This window comes from Atta cephalotes (assembly GCF_000143395.1).
Source record: "Atta cephalotes unplaced genomic scaffold scaffold00001, whole genome shotgun sequence".
NCBI classification, from domain to species: domain Eukaryota; kingdom Metazoa; phylum Arthropoda; class Insecta; order Hymenoptera; family Formicidae; genus Atta; species Atta cephalotes.
In genome coordinates, this window is record NW_012130065.1 from 2,732,588 (window position 1) to 2,746,977 (window position 14,390).

Sequence of the window (14,390 nt, forward strand, 5' to 3'; positions counted from 1 at the left end):
ATTACTAATAATAACACACACACACACACACACACACACACACACACACACACACACACACACACACACACACACACACAAACGATATATCTGAAAGTGCCCACTAATCATACAGTGTTATTTCTAATAAAAAATTAAATTGAAAAGTCTTCTACTCTATTTTGGAATTTTCACAATAGTTAAGATATGAATGTTTAAAAATTACTAAATAAATGGATAAAATCGATGTTTCTTAAAGAACTCTCAAAGATATCTTAAAGTTGTCTTATATGTTGATTTTAGACATTTTGATGATAAAAAAATATATTGTGAAAATTGCAAAATGTTAGAGAACTTGTCGACTCAGTTTTTTATCAGGAAGTATTATATGATTAGTGAGCGTTATTTCAGGTTGTTCACCCTGTATATACTATTACAATATTTTAAAAAAAAATAAAAAGAAAAATAAAAATAGAATTCTCGATTAGAGTATAAGGTTCGATTAATAAAGAAAACTGCTATGTCTAACTGTAAATTTTATTTTCTTGCTGTTAAGAAATAAAAATCATAATAAGATGTAAAAATTCCGGGTAACTGATTTAAAAATTTTTGCTGGTAAATAAATTATAAAAGTTATCGAATATTATACATCCTCTTCTATATTTTGCAATTTACATAAAAGATTTATATAAAAATATATAATATACACATATTTTGGAACAGATTGATAAACTTCAGAAAAAGAATTTTTTCTTTGTAAAAAAATCTATTCATTCGAAAGAAATTATTCAGCAACTTTAGGGAAGAGTTGCCAAATATACGTACATTAAAATGCGACTAACACTCACAAAATAAAATGTATATATCCTATTAAATTTTTGTTCACATTACTGATTTCATATTTTTGTTACTAGATGTTATTTGTATTAAATAATAATTTAAAATATTGATACGATTTAGACGATCAGTGACATTAGGCAACTCTATCCTATTTCTACTTTTATCTCGAATTGTAATAACAACATACAGATGTTAATCTCGTACTTCGCAGTTATTGTTTATTCTAGCTCAGTGACCTGTTGATGTTAATGAACTTTACGTCTCGTGAACTGTCGAAAAAAGCACGCTCATGATAACGGTAGCAAATTTCACCGTTTAGTCCAAGTAGTTTAGATTTTTCCATTACTCATATTCTTCGACTTCCCATCCATGAGACAGATATTTATTTGTATCGGTGAGAGGTAATAAATAATGACCGGGAAGTCACGGCGTCTCGTCGTTGCTTTTGCGTAATGACGCATGTATGTAAAATCTGCGTGTGTACGACCGCGAGAGAAATGTCGTGCAAGAGGAGTATTCCTTTTTAGGCGTATCGTATCGTTCGAGTCGAGATTAAAATTTTTTTTGTTACGAATATACTTTTGAATGCACGAAGCTATTGTTACTCTTGAGTGCGCGAAATTTTTCCTGCATTCATCTTTGGATGCGCAAAACTTTTGTTGCATGTACACTTTTGGATGTGTATTCCTTTTTAAGCAACCACGTTCAGTCGAATCGAGATAAAAGACAACCTCGAGAGAGAGAATATCGCGTCTGACCCTGAACTCGCGATACGGGATCTCTAGTGAACTCGACACGATCGATCTTTTTATTTATTATATTTAAACAATTTTTTTTCAAGAAAGATATTCTTAAATTGTACGATTTGAAGAAAAGTAGATTTTTTTTAATAACTTTTAACGCGTAAAATCTACAAGCAAAAATGTTCTATCATGTCAGGTTTTTGAGAAATTGAGGCTGAAATCTCAAAAACACAGAAATATTTCAATAATTTTTGAAAATTTACTGGTAAACCTGATATGCTTCAGACTTCGAAAAGAGTTCAAATTAAAGCTTGAACATTGTATCTACTTTAAAATAAAAATTAATCTTTTACTGCACAGATGCAGACATTGAACTTTTAGTTTTTGCCTTTTCGTTTTAGGGACAAACATATATGTAGCATAGGATGACAGGATTGCATTTAATGTCATAGGAAACTATAATAAGGTCAAGGAAAACCATGAAAAGAAAATTATTTATTAATTTAAAATAAAATAAAATAAAATAATTATAAAAAATACCATTTCTAAATTTAAACTTTTTCTTAATGATTAAATATATAATTTTTTAAATTATTTAAGGAAGTAAACATTTTTTTATGATTTTTCAATTTTGCAGTGAACAATTTGTAGAAAACCATTAATAGATATAATTAAAAAGAAAAACTATAATATCTTTGTAATAACATCTTTAGATGTTCGATGTGTTGTCTGTAAAAGATTCAATATATTTTTTTAAAATATCTGATTAGTAATAAGGCTCATAAATTTTAGAAAATAAAGAAAAAAGAAGGCTATGAGCCAAAAATTATAATATAAAATAAAACAAGATAATATAGAATGTAAAAAAAAACAACAAAAGAAACAAAAATATAATATTTTAAGTTAAAAATTTAATATAGATTGCTAGCAATAGATATTTCGACCGTGATTGGATCATTTTCAATGTTAAAAACATATATAATCATCACAATCGGAAAAAACAATATATTTTTTTAAAATACAATATTCAAGCAATATTTAATTTGAACTCTTTCTGAATAAGTTTGTAATAGGTTTACTAATTATATTAATTTTTAAAGATGTTTCAATATATGTTCTTTTCGACTTTTAATCTCATTTTTTTCGAAAATTTGTTATGATCAATTTAGAATATTTTTTTGCTTGCTAATTTGAATTTAATATATCAAAGACACATTGTAAAAGAACACTTTTCTTTTTTCCAGATTGTGGCAAAAGAGTTAAAATTTGTCTTATTGTATTATTCTTCTCGGACTTGTTAAAAGTTTGTTTTTAAATCACGTCCGGTACAATCCCAAAAATAAGAAATATGATTTCGACACAATCCCAATGATTCAATCCCTGTGAGGTATTCGTGCTGCAGATATTCGTTCTGTTCTGTAAACCGAAGTTTAAAGTATTGTAATAACTAACTTTTTTTATCTGTTTAGGCATTTTTTCGGTTCCTTTTGAAAAAGAATTTGTCTTAGTAAATTTGAGAACTTTTCGATATCTGTTTTAGGGCAAGTATTTTAGGGACTTTGATAATTGTACGATTCAGACTATTGTTAATTTGAATCTTTCTTTTACGCTTTCTAGCGTCATGATGCGGTCTCGTCGGCATCTTTTAGACCTTCAGAAGTTGTCGACCTCTTTGTGCCAGAATAGACGAGCGAATATACAGGGCAAAAATTTATTTTGTGATTCATTCTACGAAATCGTACATTTCGGTCTTGCGACATTACTTTCCCTTGTAAATACGCATTCAAAGCATTTAAAAGCTCAATGAAGTTTCGTCGAAATCATGAGCAATTCATTTAGCATGTACTGTGGACGTTATTGTGAATATAAACAGTTAAACGCGTCGTTTAAATTAAGCAGTTGTTGAACTGAGAGGAAAGATATTGAAATCAAATGTATGAATGTTTTTAAAAGAGAAGAAATATATATTATGTACATATCTGTGCTAATAATTTTATTTAGCATTTTATATATGGAATAATAAATAAATTTTGGTGCCTATGGCGATGATTTTTCTTATCAGAAATTAAAATATTTTTTTAAAAAAGTTATATATGCAGTAAATGCAAAAAGTATAGAGGAGATTTTCATAAAAAAAGCTTTATTTGTGGAAAATATAAATTATCAATTTATTAATAAATACATTTTGTCTCTTAAACAAAAGAGCTTCGTGAAATAATCATGATCTTAAAGCTAAATATTTCGATTATATACGAATATTTTTTGTATAAATAATATAATTTTTCATTTTTGCTCATTATTTAGATAATTGTATTTTTTTTAATCATTACATATCTTTTTAAGTAAAATAATTTTGAGGAATATAAAGTCTATTTTCTTTGTAATTAATTCTTAATTAACATTTACTTTTTAAAAATAAGGTTCTTTAAAAAAATATCTTCCCTATATAAATACTTGTTTCACTCATTATATATTAAAAAATTGATATAAATCTTTTACTAAAACTTTAAAAAAGAAATATATAGTCTACAAGACTCAATGTTTACTTTTTTTTATATATAATATTTTTATATATAATATTTAATCTCTAGAAGGATTTCTAGAGAGGGACGGGAGAAAAAATATAAAATATTTATTGAAATATTGAATCTTTATAAATCATAAATCAGAGCATATAAAGTGGCCGATTAGATTTTCGGAGAAAGATTATTTCTATTTTTAATAAAGGCCGATCATTTGCATTCGTTCAGCATATCGTTTCTTATCGAACACTTAGTATACTCGTACTTTGGCCATGTCAAGAAATGTGCGAGGACAACATCCCAGGAAGACAAAAGAGTCAGGAGAGCGTAGATTCGACATGAGTTCGCAATACCGTTATACCGGGAGCACTTGGAGCGTTTTCAGGTGATCGCACCGCCGCGCATCAGCCGCTAGATAGACTCGTTTTTCTGTATCGCGTTACAATAACGGAGTGACGACAACTGTTGCGCGGACAACTGCCTTTCGGAAGAAGGTCCCACAATAGGTCGACGATAATACGGTTTTCACCCGGATAAAGCAACTATTCTGAAGTGCGAACTCTGGCCGAACACTGGCCGGAATGGTGAGACTTAACAAGAGAACAAAAAATATTATGACGATAAAAATGTCTAGAAATATAAATAATAAATTTACGTTTTAATTTATGTCTCTTTTTAGAAAATAATACTGAAAATAGTAGAGAAATCATTATAGAATTTGATGCTTTAAATATTGGAGAGTCGAATTTCATAGTTCTGATCGAAACCTAATTCATGTAAAAAGAATTATTACTTGATCATCATTTCTGCGACGTGAGAATTTAATTTTTATTAACAAATTTAATTCAAAAGTTTTTTAGAATAAAAATGCATTGTCCTCAATCTGGAAATATCAGGAAGATCATAGAGTCGGATTTTAACTGTAGAGATTTAAATTCCGTCAATAGATTTCTTGTCGAAATTTGTGTAAAAAGAATTGCTACTCAATCGCCATTTCTGCGAGAGTTTAGCTTTCATTAGCAAGTGTTTAACGCGATATGATTCTTTTATGACGGTTTTCACTTCCTGAGGTAGGGGAGACGCGGCAAGTAGGTCAGACGCGAAATATTACATTTTCGCATTATATTGTACGTTGACTACAAATTGGTAACGGTCTTAAGATATAAAAACGAATTTTTGTATATCTCGTATGACACACTTAAATAGAAACACGTCAACATATTGTACGCGAAAAAACATTTTATATGATGTCCCAGAATTACTGAAAAGCAGAATATTATATAAGTTGTCATAAAAATTTGAAATCGGTTTTCGCAAAAGCGTCGACGGATCATTTTCCTCTTTTGACATTTGTGATCATAATAGATAAATTTCGAAGATCTACTAGAATCTAACGCGCTTTATTATTCAGTGAAACTTAAATGTCGTAAAGAAGCGCATTATTTGCAAAGCTTGTAACTCAAAAGACATTAACACCGAATATATTTTCGCTGACAAAGATCAATCGGAAATTTCACGAGAAACGAATGCTTACGTGTCCATGATTCCGCCGATTCTGGGGCACCTTGTGCAAAACGCTATGTCAAGCGAAATTGAGAAACGGCGTGAAACGGAATGGCAAACGCTATGCGTGAAACACTGACGTGGCGTTCGCATAATAGGCTTCTTTTTTGTTTATTGTATCTCAATACATAGAAGATCGGCGTTGTGGCATTCTTCATCTCCATTCTTCATGGGTACATGCACTTTCTCCACGAACGTGCAAATGTAATCCTTCGATTATAGAAATATCGTCAATTCGGTTTCGTCTGTCTGATTCCTTTCAATTCCACGATGGATTTTCGCTATTTGATCGCTCTAAGATCTGTTGCACATAAAACTGATAAACCCGATAACGCTTTCAAATGGTCCTATAAAAAATCTTTTAATTGTTAGAAAGATACATACTTATACTCGAAAAGGAATAAATCAATGTAAGAGATAATTTTATATTCAAGGAAAGAAGAAAAACATAATTTATTCATATGCGAATCTATTTTTTCGTCGGATCTTTTTTTTTATAGCTGTTTAAATTTTCTAAAGTATAGTTTTATTTCTAGAGTGAAATAGTTTTAAATATGCATAATTGAAATTATATTAACGATAACTCAAATAGCTACGCGACATTTTATTCGAAATTAGCTGATCTAATCTAATCTGATCTATCTAATCTGATCTATCTAATCTAATTGAACTCTGGCAACATGTGATAAACGATTTCCGATGCAATTTTGACAGGAAGTTGACATGAAATTTCCTGTAGACAAATTAATTTTTATTATATTTTTATTTTTTATATTACACACACACACACACACACACACACACACACACACACACACACACACACACAAAGAAGATATTTTATTGAAGTATTTAAAAGTTAGATATAAAAGACATTTGTATGTTTTAGTAGTATTGAGAAAAGATGCATAGAAAATTGCACTTCATCTTCAATATGTATAAAAACATCTCTAAATTAAATAATTTTATTAAAATATTTCTGCTTAAACAATTATTTTTGCATTACAAAATTAATGGTTTTCCCCGAGAAAACAGAGTTTAATTATTTGTTACTCGAAGTACGAACGACAAAGCAATAACAATTGTATGATATGATGACCTATGATAACCCCGACTTCTCCTATATATAATACATATGCGCTCACACACATTCCTCATTTTTCTGTCTTATAATTATAATTCATATTAATATAATTCATATGAATATATATATAAAATTCTTATAATTATAATTTATATTAAATATAGGTACGAATATATAATATTCATTTTATTTATTTTACAATACAATTAACATAATATATAAAATAGTATATCTTTCATATCAATAGTATATCTATTTCTTTTATACATTATTAATAAAGAAATATAAATTATAAATAGTAAATCTTTTTAGTAAATCTTTAAACATTATTAATATATAGATGAAATATCTGAAGTAATATAATTTGTTTTTAGATATTATTAATACGTCATGTGAAATAATATTATATAGCATGTCTTGCTAATTCATTCTTCTCTTATCTTCTTTCCGTTTTTCTCTCTTTTACTTTATATAATTTTTAAACGTGTCACTTGAAATTATAGGAAAGATTTTAATAAAGAAGATCAGACTTTTGATCAATAAATTCTTACATTCTATTTCCAGCTATATCGAAGGATATTCTTGACAATATCCCCTGCAATAACATTATGTTTAATATTATATTTACGGATATTTACGGACAAATACGGATGATAAGGACGACGCAAACAGTGAAAGTGTAAACGTGTACTATTATTTTCTTTCGTAAAAAATGCGTTTTATGCGCATTTATGTGTCGCACGTCGACGAAAAATTTCCGTCTAAAAATTGATTGATCATGTGCTTGAATCGCTACGTTAGCAAATTTAATGACGATCGTGTAAATTTAGGTCGTATTTAGTCAGCGTTATTATTTATTTATTTATTCAATTGTATTTACATTTACAGATTGATCGAGTTTAGTTTTGTTTAGTTTTGATTAGTGTATTTATGCCAAAAGAATTTTAAATTTTCGTCGAGATAATTAAAATTGCTTGAAAAATATATCTGTTTATCCGCGTGTCGCTTGAAATATGATTACTGATGATTATAATATTAACGAGAAAGACAAGATGCTCGGCACAAAACCGGGACGCGCGTAAACGATTTAATTTATAAGAGTCCTGGTATATACGATGTACGAGCGAGAGAGAATGGAGCGAGAGAGGTCAAGAACCCGGTACTTCTTCGCTCTATCTCAAGACGCGTCCGCAATTCTAGTTTTGCAAATGTACTCTTAAGCTCACCTCAAACAATCTATAATTCATATTAGATTTCCTAACAGAATTGCAATTTTATTTTATATTTTATTATATCTCGACATGTATAATTTAATGTACATTTTTTACACATAAATTTCTATTGTTCAAATATTTTTCGTAATTTTTATATATACAATTTTTTAATAAAATTTCTAAACACTTTTGATTCTGTAATACAAATTTTTTGAATAATTTAATTTTGTATATTAATATTTAATAAGTCCACTTTAAATGATGTGTAATTAGAATTGAGGATATAATAATCTATTTATAACATTGTGCATATAAATTTTGTGAATAATATGATTTTATGTATGCAATAGGAAAAGCATTTCAATAATAAAGTCCACTTTATATGTTCTGTAATTTTATAATTTATGTTAAAATTGAGAATAATAATCCATTTGTAATTTCGTGTATAATACGAATGTTTGAAGAATCGAAGATACATACATTTATCAAAATATGTGATACATAACATTGTTAAATTCTGTTCTGAAATCTGACGCAAATTATAGAATTATCGTCTACAGTTTATTTATTATCGGATTATTCTCTACAAGGCGGCATACATTATTAAATTTTACTTGAAATTTTTATGGATTTCAAAATATAATTTACTCTAGTTTCTTTTTATCGACGATATATATTCTGTTAAACAATAATTTATTGAGTAATGTCTCGATGATTTCTAATCTGATAATTAATCTAAGAAAAATCTAAATAAACTGTTTGATAATTTTTGTGAAATACGATTAGCATATTCTGATTTTTATGATTTATTTATATTATTATTTCTCGAAAAATAAGAAAGATTAACGAAAATAATTTGCTCTTTGGTAAGAAATCGATCTTCATTTCTTTTTTCTCGAGGAAGTTATAATACAATACTATATATATATAATATATAATTAAAAAATAATCCTATAATTTCTATTTTATATATATGTGTTTATTGATAACAATGCATTTTCAGCATTAATTTGCGATTTAGGTATTCTTCGTACATAGATATGTGATCATGATAGAATAAAAATTCTCACTGTTTTACATCATGTCTTTCGACATTTTAAGTTTCTTAATATCGCGATAATATTAGCGTTTTCCTGCTATTGTATTCTCCATTGTAAACGTTATAAAATTACGAAAATTGCAGTCGTTGGCCACATTAGTAATTAGTTTACGAAATATGAAATATTTAAAAAAACTGTTTAAATCTCGATATATATTTATAATCTTTATTATAAATTATAATTAATACGCGTTGCCGAAGATTTTCTGCAATCTTTGATTTTTAAAAATATAAAAAAAATTAATTTGATTGGAATAAGTATATTTGCATAATATTGAATTTTATTTGTAGATATATACTTTGTCAAAGAAAATAAATAATAAAACAAAATATATTCATGAAAGGGATTTAAAAAGTGCAATTTTCATTTTTTAATTTCATGCAACATCATTTTTAAATTTCATACGTTGAATATATAAACATATATTTATTTTTATTGGGTTTTTAAATATGTTAATTTTTCTAAGATGAATGGAATGAGACTTCTTTTCGATTTAGGTAATTTGTTTTGAAAATGCTCTATGAAGTAATTATGATATATTTTTTTTTAATCTTGCACTTAATTTTTAGATGTTTTTATAGTACTTTTGCCATAAAATAATTACAATATAATTAATTGTAGTGTTATAATGCATATTTTATTTGTTGATTTTATAATAATGATTACTTGAATATGTTAGGTTTTCTCAAACGTTTTTGAGTGTATATGCTTTATTACAACTCATTGATTCCGATATATACAGCGTGATTAATCGGGAAACAACGATGTGTGCATCGATAATACACATTGTGCTCGGTGTGATATTCTTAGTCACGTTTATTTGCGCTCCGATTACGTAGCGTACAATAAGAGCAAACGTCATTAAGTACATGCGCATGTATAAAATATGTTAATAAAAAAATTTAGGCATGATATATTCCTCGACAGAGACTGCGTATATAATAATTAAATGTCAATGATTTTGTTCTCGATTAATTTTAATTTATTAATGAAAAAGTCTTGTGAAGATATAATCGCTTATATATATAAGTACTTGTAGATTGTATTTTGATTTTTTTGTAAAATGGCATATTCTGATGGCATATTAAAGATGTAAACATTAATATTTTGTTACAGTATCCAATGACGACTGTACTTTACGATCCTAGTTGTAAAAAGGAACCATCTACGGGAGCATCTACGCAATACGGACAAGAGAAAGAAATCTGTATGAAACTGTTCGAAAGATGGAGCGAATCAGAACAAGTGCAGTTTGTCGAACAGCTGTTAGCACGAATGTGTCATTATCAGCACGGACACATCAACGCATATTTAAAACCAATGTTGCAGAGAAACTTTATTTCGCTTTTGCCGAGTAAGTACGCTTTACGCTTAATATATTTTATACACTCTTTGCACACGTTTTGAATGATATTTCTAATTGCATCTTTAAAACGATTTTAACAAATATCAAATGAATGATTTACAGAAAAAGGATTGGACCACGTGGCAGAAAATATTCTGTCTTACCTTGACGCAAAATCACTTGTTTCTACAGAACTAGTATGCAAGGAATGGCATAGGGTTATTAGTGAAGGAATGCTTTGGAAAAAGCTGATTGAACGTAAAGTTCGAACGAATTCAGTTTGGAGAGGTTTAGCTGAAAGGAGAGGATGGTAAATGAAAATTTATGATATATGTGTGTATAAACTACAAAACTTGTGACAAACAAACACAAATATGATACGTACACAAAGCATTTTGACATTCTGACAAATAAAATGTACGTAAAATATTTCTTTACATTTTTTTTATTTAATTTGTGGACTTTCAGGATACAGTATCTTTTTAAACCGAAACCAGGCGAAGCCCATCCCAATCACAATTTCTACAGATCTCTTTATCCAAAAATTGTCAAAGACATCGAAAGTATGGAGAACAATTGGAGAATGGGTCGATTCACTCTTCAAAGAATCAATTGTCGTAGCGAGAACTCTAAAGGCGTTTATTGTCTGCAATATGACGATCAGAAGATAGTTTCCGGACTCCGAGACAACACGATTAAGATCTGGGACAGAAATACTTTACAATGTATCAAGGTGTTGACAGGCCATACGGGTTCTGTACTTTGTTTACAGTATGATGATAAGGCTATAATATCCGGTTCCTCGGACAGTACCGTGAGAGTTTGGGACGCTACTACAGGCGAGATGGTTAATACATTAATTCATCATTGTGAGGCAGTACTGCATCTTAGATTTAACAATGGCATGATGGTAACTTGCTCAAAGGTCAGTCAAAGAGAAGCGATGAATTTTTATGTTTTCATGTTTTCTAATTTTCATTTAGTTGGATTTCATTACTAACAATTATCATTTGCAGGATCGTTCTATAGCAGTCTGGGATATGACATCGCAGACAGAAATTGCGTTGAGAAGAGTATTAGTAGGGCACAGAGCAGCAGTGAACGTAGTTGACTTTGATGAGAAGTATATTGTTTCTGCCAGTGGTGATAGGACTATCAAAGTATGGAACACCTCTAATTGCGAATTTGTGCGAACGTTGAACGGACATAAACGCGGCATAGCGTGTTTGCAATATAGAGATCGCTTAGTAGTTAGTGGCAGTAGTGATAATACTATACGATTGTGGGACATCGAGTGTGGCGCTTGCTTACGTGTTTTAGAAGGGCACGAAGAGTTAGTGAGATGTATTCGATTCGATAGTAAGCACATCGTCAGCGGTGCTTATGATGGGTAGGTAAATCAAAATCCAATTCAATTCTGATTTTAATTTTACGTTTGTAACGTTTTTATGTGAAATTATAGCTATAAGCAACTAGAAAATTTATATATGTATATATGCATCACACACACACATACACACCCACGCGCGCGTGTGCGCGCGCGCGCGCGCATGCACGCACACACACCTATACTTATTATGAGATATTTTATTCCTATTTTTTTAGAAAAATAAAATATAATTTTTATTTTTATAACGTATTATGTTTAATGTATATAAGAAACAAAAAATAATTCTACATTATAATTGATATTCATATTAGATTTCACACTAATAATTTAGAGAGTGGAATTGAAAGATGCACATTTTGCTTCAAGAATGCACTATAATTTTACAAACTCATGAGTAATTAAACTGATATTTGTTATTGTATTTTGCAGAAAAATCAAAGTTTGGGATCTTGTAGCCGCTCTTGATCCTCGTGCTGTTGCTAGTACTTTATGTTTACGCACTTTAGTGGTAAGATATTTTTGTACGCGTATTTTCTTATTTCTTATATTATATTTAGTCAACAATTTGTCAAGTGCTCCACTACATGACAATTTTCATTCATTACTAATCTTATTTATACTTCTTATTATAGGAGCACACTGGACGTGTGTTTCGTCTTCAGTTTGACGAGTTCCAAATAGTTTCATCATCTCACGATGATACGATATTAATTTGGGATTTTCTTAATTACAATCCGTCAAGCGGAAGTGTATGCAGTGGACGCCTGCCAATGGATGGAGCGCCGAACCAAGCCGATACTAGATCTCCTTCCCGTAAGTATGCTACCAAAATTGGAATTTTTAATATACATTGAGAAAAATTTCTGATTAAAAAACGGAACCAGAAAATTTTGATTATATCAATCAAAATTCTCAATTAGAATTATAGAGTCAAATTTCAGAAAATTTTGATTTGTCTATCTTTAACCAGAATTTTAATTAATACAACCAGATCTTCTTCTTTTTCCAATGTATATTAATTAGCACCGAGACATTATTGTGTGTCTCCAGATTAAATATAAAAATTATTAAATTTAAAAATATTCTTATTTGCAGCATTTGAGTGACGCATCAATACGGAGATTCCTTTATTGTGATATAATTGTAAGTATATTTTATGAATTATTGCTTGCAGGTAAGATTTAGAAGCAATTTATTCAATATAAATACAAATATAATAATTCTAGTAAAAGTATAGAAAAAATAAATTGCGCGGAATTAATAACAATTGATTTTATATTTCAGACAAGTGGTTAGGTGAGTGAATCCAATGTGTTCACAACAATGTGCGCAAACAATGAAATATCCGATGATGAGTGTTAAATGTAAACAACAGCAATTATATATAGAAATGTCTGAAGGAAAAATTTGGTTGATTAATGACTTTGATTTATTGTTTGCTAGGACAGCAAAAAAATTCTTCAAGAAATAGGAAAGTAAAATGGACTGACTTATGTGAAACTATGAATTATAATTTATATATGCGCTTGACGCACCGCGTTTAGGAACAAACAGTATATTTAAAGCTGCATAAATACATCCCATGGATGTAAATGATTGTCGTCTGCTTTGGCCATATCTGGAATTCTTCTACGCTCTGTGACATGATAGAAGTCAAGACCATTTTCCTACAAAATGAAAAAAAAGAAAAAGACTTACAATACGTAATGTAGCGAAGCGTTTTTAGGGAGGCTGGATATTACACTTAATAAGACATTAGATGTATTATAGTAAAAGGAATTAATGATTTTTTATATAATTAATTTATGAGATAAAAAAAATTGTAAAATGTTGTTTGATTGGAGTACTTACGTGTGAATGTGTAAAAAAAAATTGTTACATGGGAGGATTATCGTGTTACACTCTCTTTTAAATGGCTCGTACAAAATGCTATGTACTCATGTTTAGAACTGCGAAAGAAACTATTGATTGAATGTATAATAGTTTTTTTAGCATTTAAATTTTGTGAAACTTATTTAAAAAGTGAGTAAAGAGCCGACAACCTCTGCACAGCCTACATTTGGTATGATACCATTTGCATTTAGAATATAAAAATTACTATTGCAGAATGTAAATATTATTATCATTATTATATTCATATCGAAACAATATAACGTGTGATCCTAAAATTATCTTAATTATTGTAAAAAAAGAAAAAGAAACGTTATTATTATATCTTGACCATTGATCTCGTTTAACTCATTTTATTCACGCTTTGTACACGTAAGTTGCTCATTTTTATATTTATCTAAATTGTCAATCGAAAATGTGAATTGTTTTTTATTTGTAGGAATTTAAATTTTTTGCAATTTGGTATTTCACTAAAATTAAAAAAAATACTCTAAATATAAAAAAAACTTTAATTACAAATAAATGAGACTTGCTTATTTGAATTTATGTATATAATTGAGCATATAACATATGTAGTTTAAATGACATCATCATGCCCGAATGATTGTGATATTATAAAGCTTAAACTTAATGCTTTGTGAACAGCATTTACTAATATACATATATATGTATGTATATATTATATATATATATATATATATATATATATATATATATATA

The 14,390-nt window shown here is 28.7% G+C and overlaps 1 protein-coding gene across 1 annotated transcript in view; it reads left to right on the forward strand.

The window, feature by feature from the left end:
- The window catches only part of LOC105617865 (beta-TrCP), a 20,330-nt gene extending 7,444 nt beyond the window's left edge, over positions 1-12,886 (forward strand). The window contains exons 2-8 of the mRNA XM_012199412.1: positions 10,162-10,399; positions 10,514-10,700; positions 10,859-11,315; positions 11,407-11,780; positions 12,210-12,288; positions 12,413-12,593; positions 12,876-12,886. Of these exons, the coding sequence (XP_012054802.1) occupies positions 10,162-10,399; positions 10,514-10,700; positions 10,859-11,315; positions 11,407-11,780; positions 12,210-12,288; positions 12,413-12,593; positions 12,876-12,886 (1,527 nt within the window). The remainder of the gene's footprint in view (positions 1-10,161; positions 10,400-10,513; positions 10,701-10,858; positions 11,316-11,406; positions 11,781-12,209; positions 12,289-12,412; positions 12,594-12,875) is intronic.
- Positions 12,887-14,390: the final 1,504 nt, after the last annotated feature.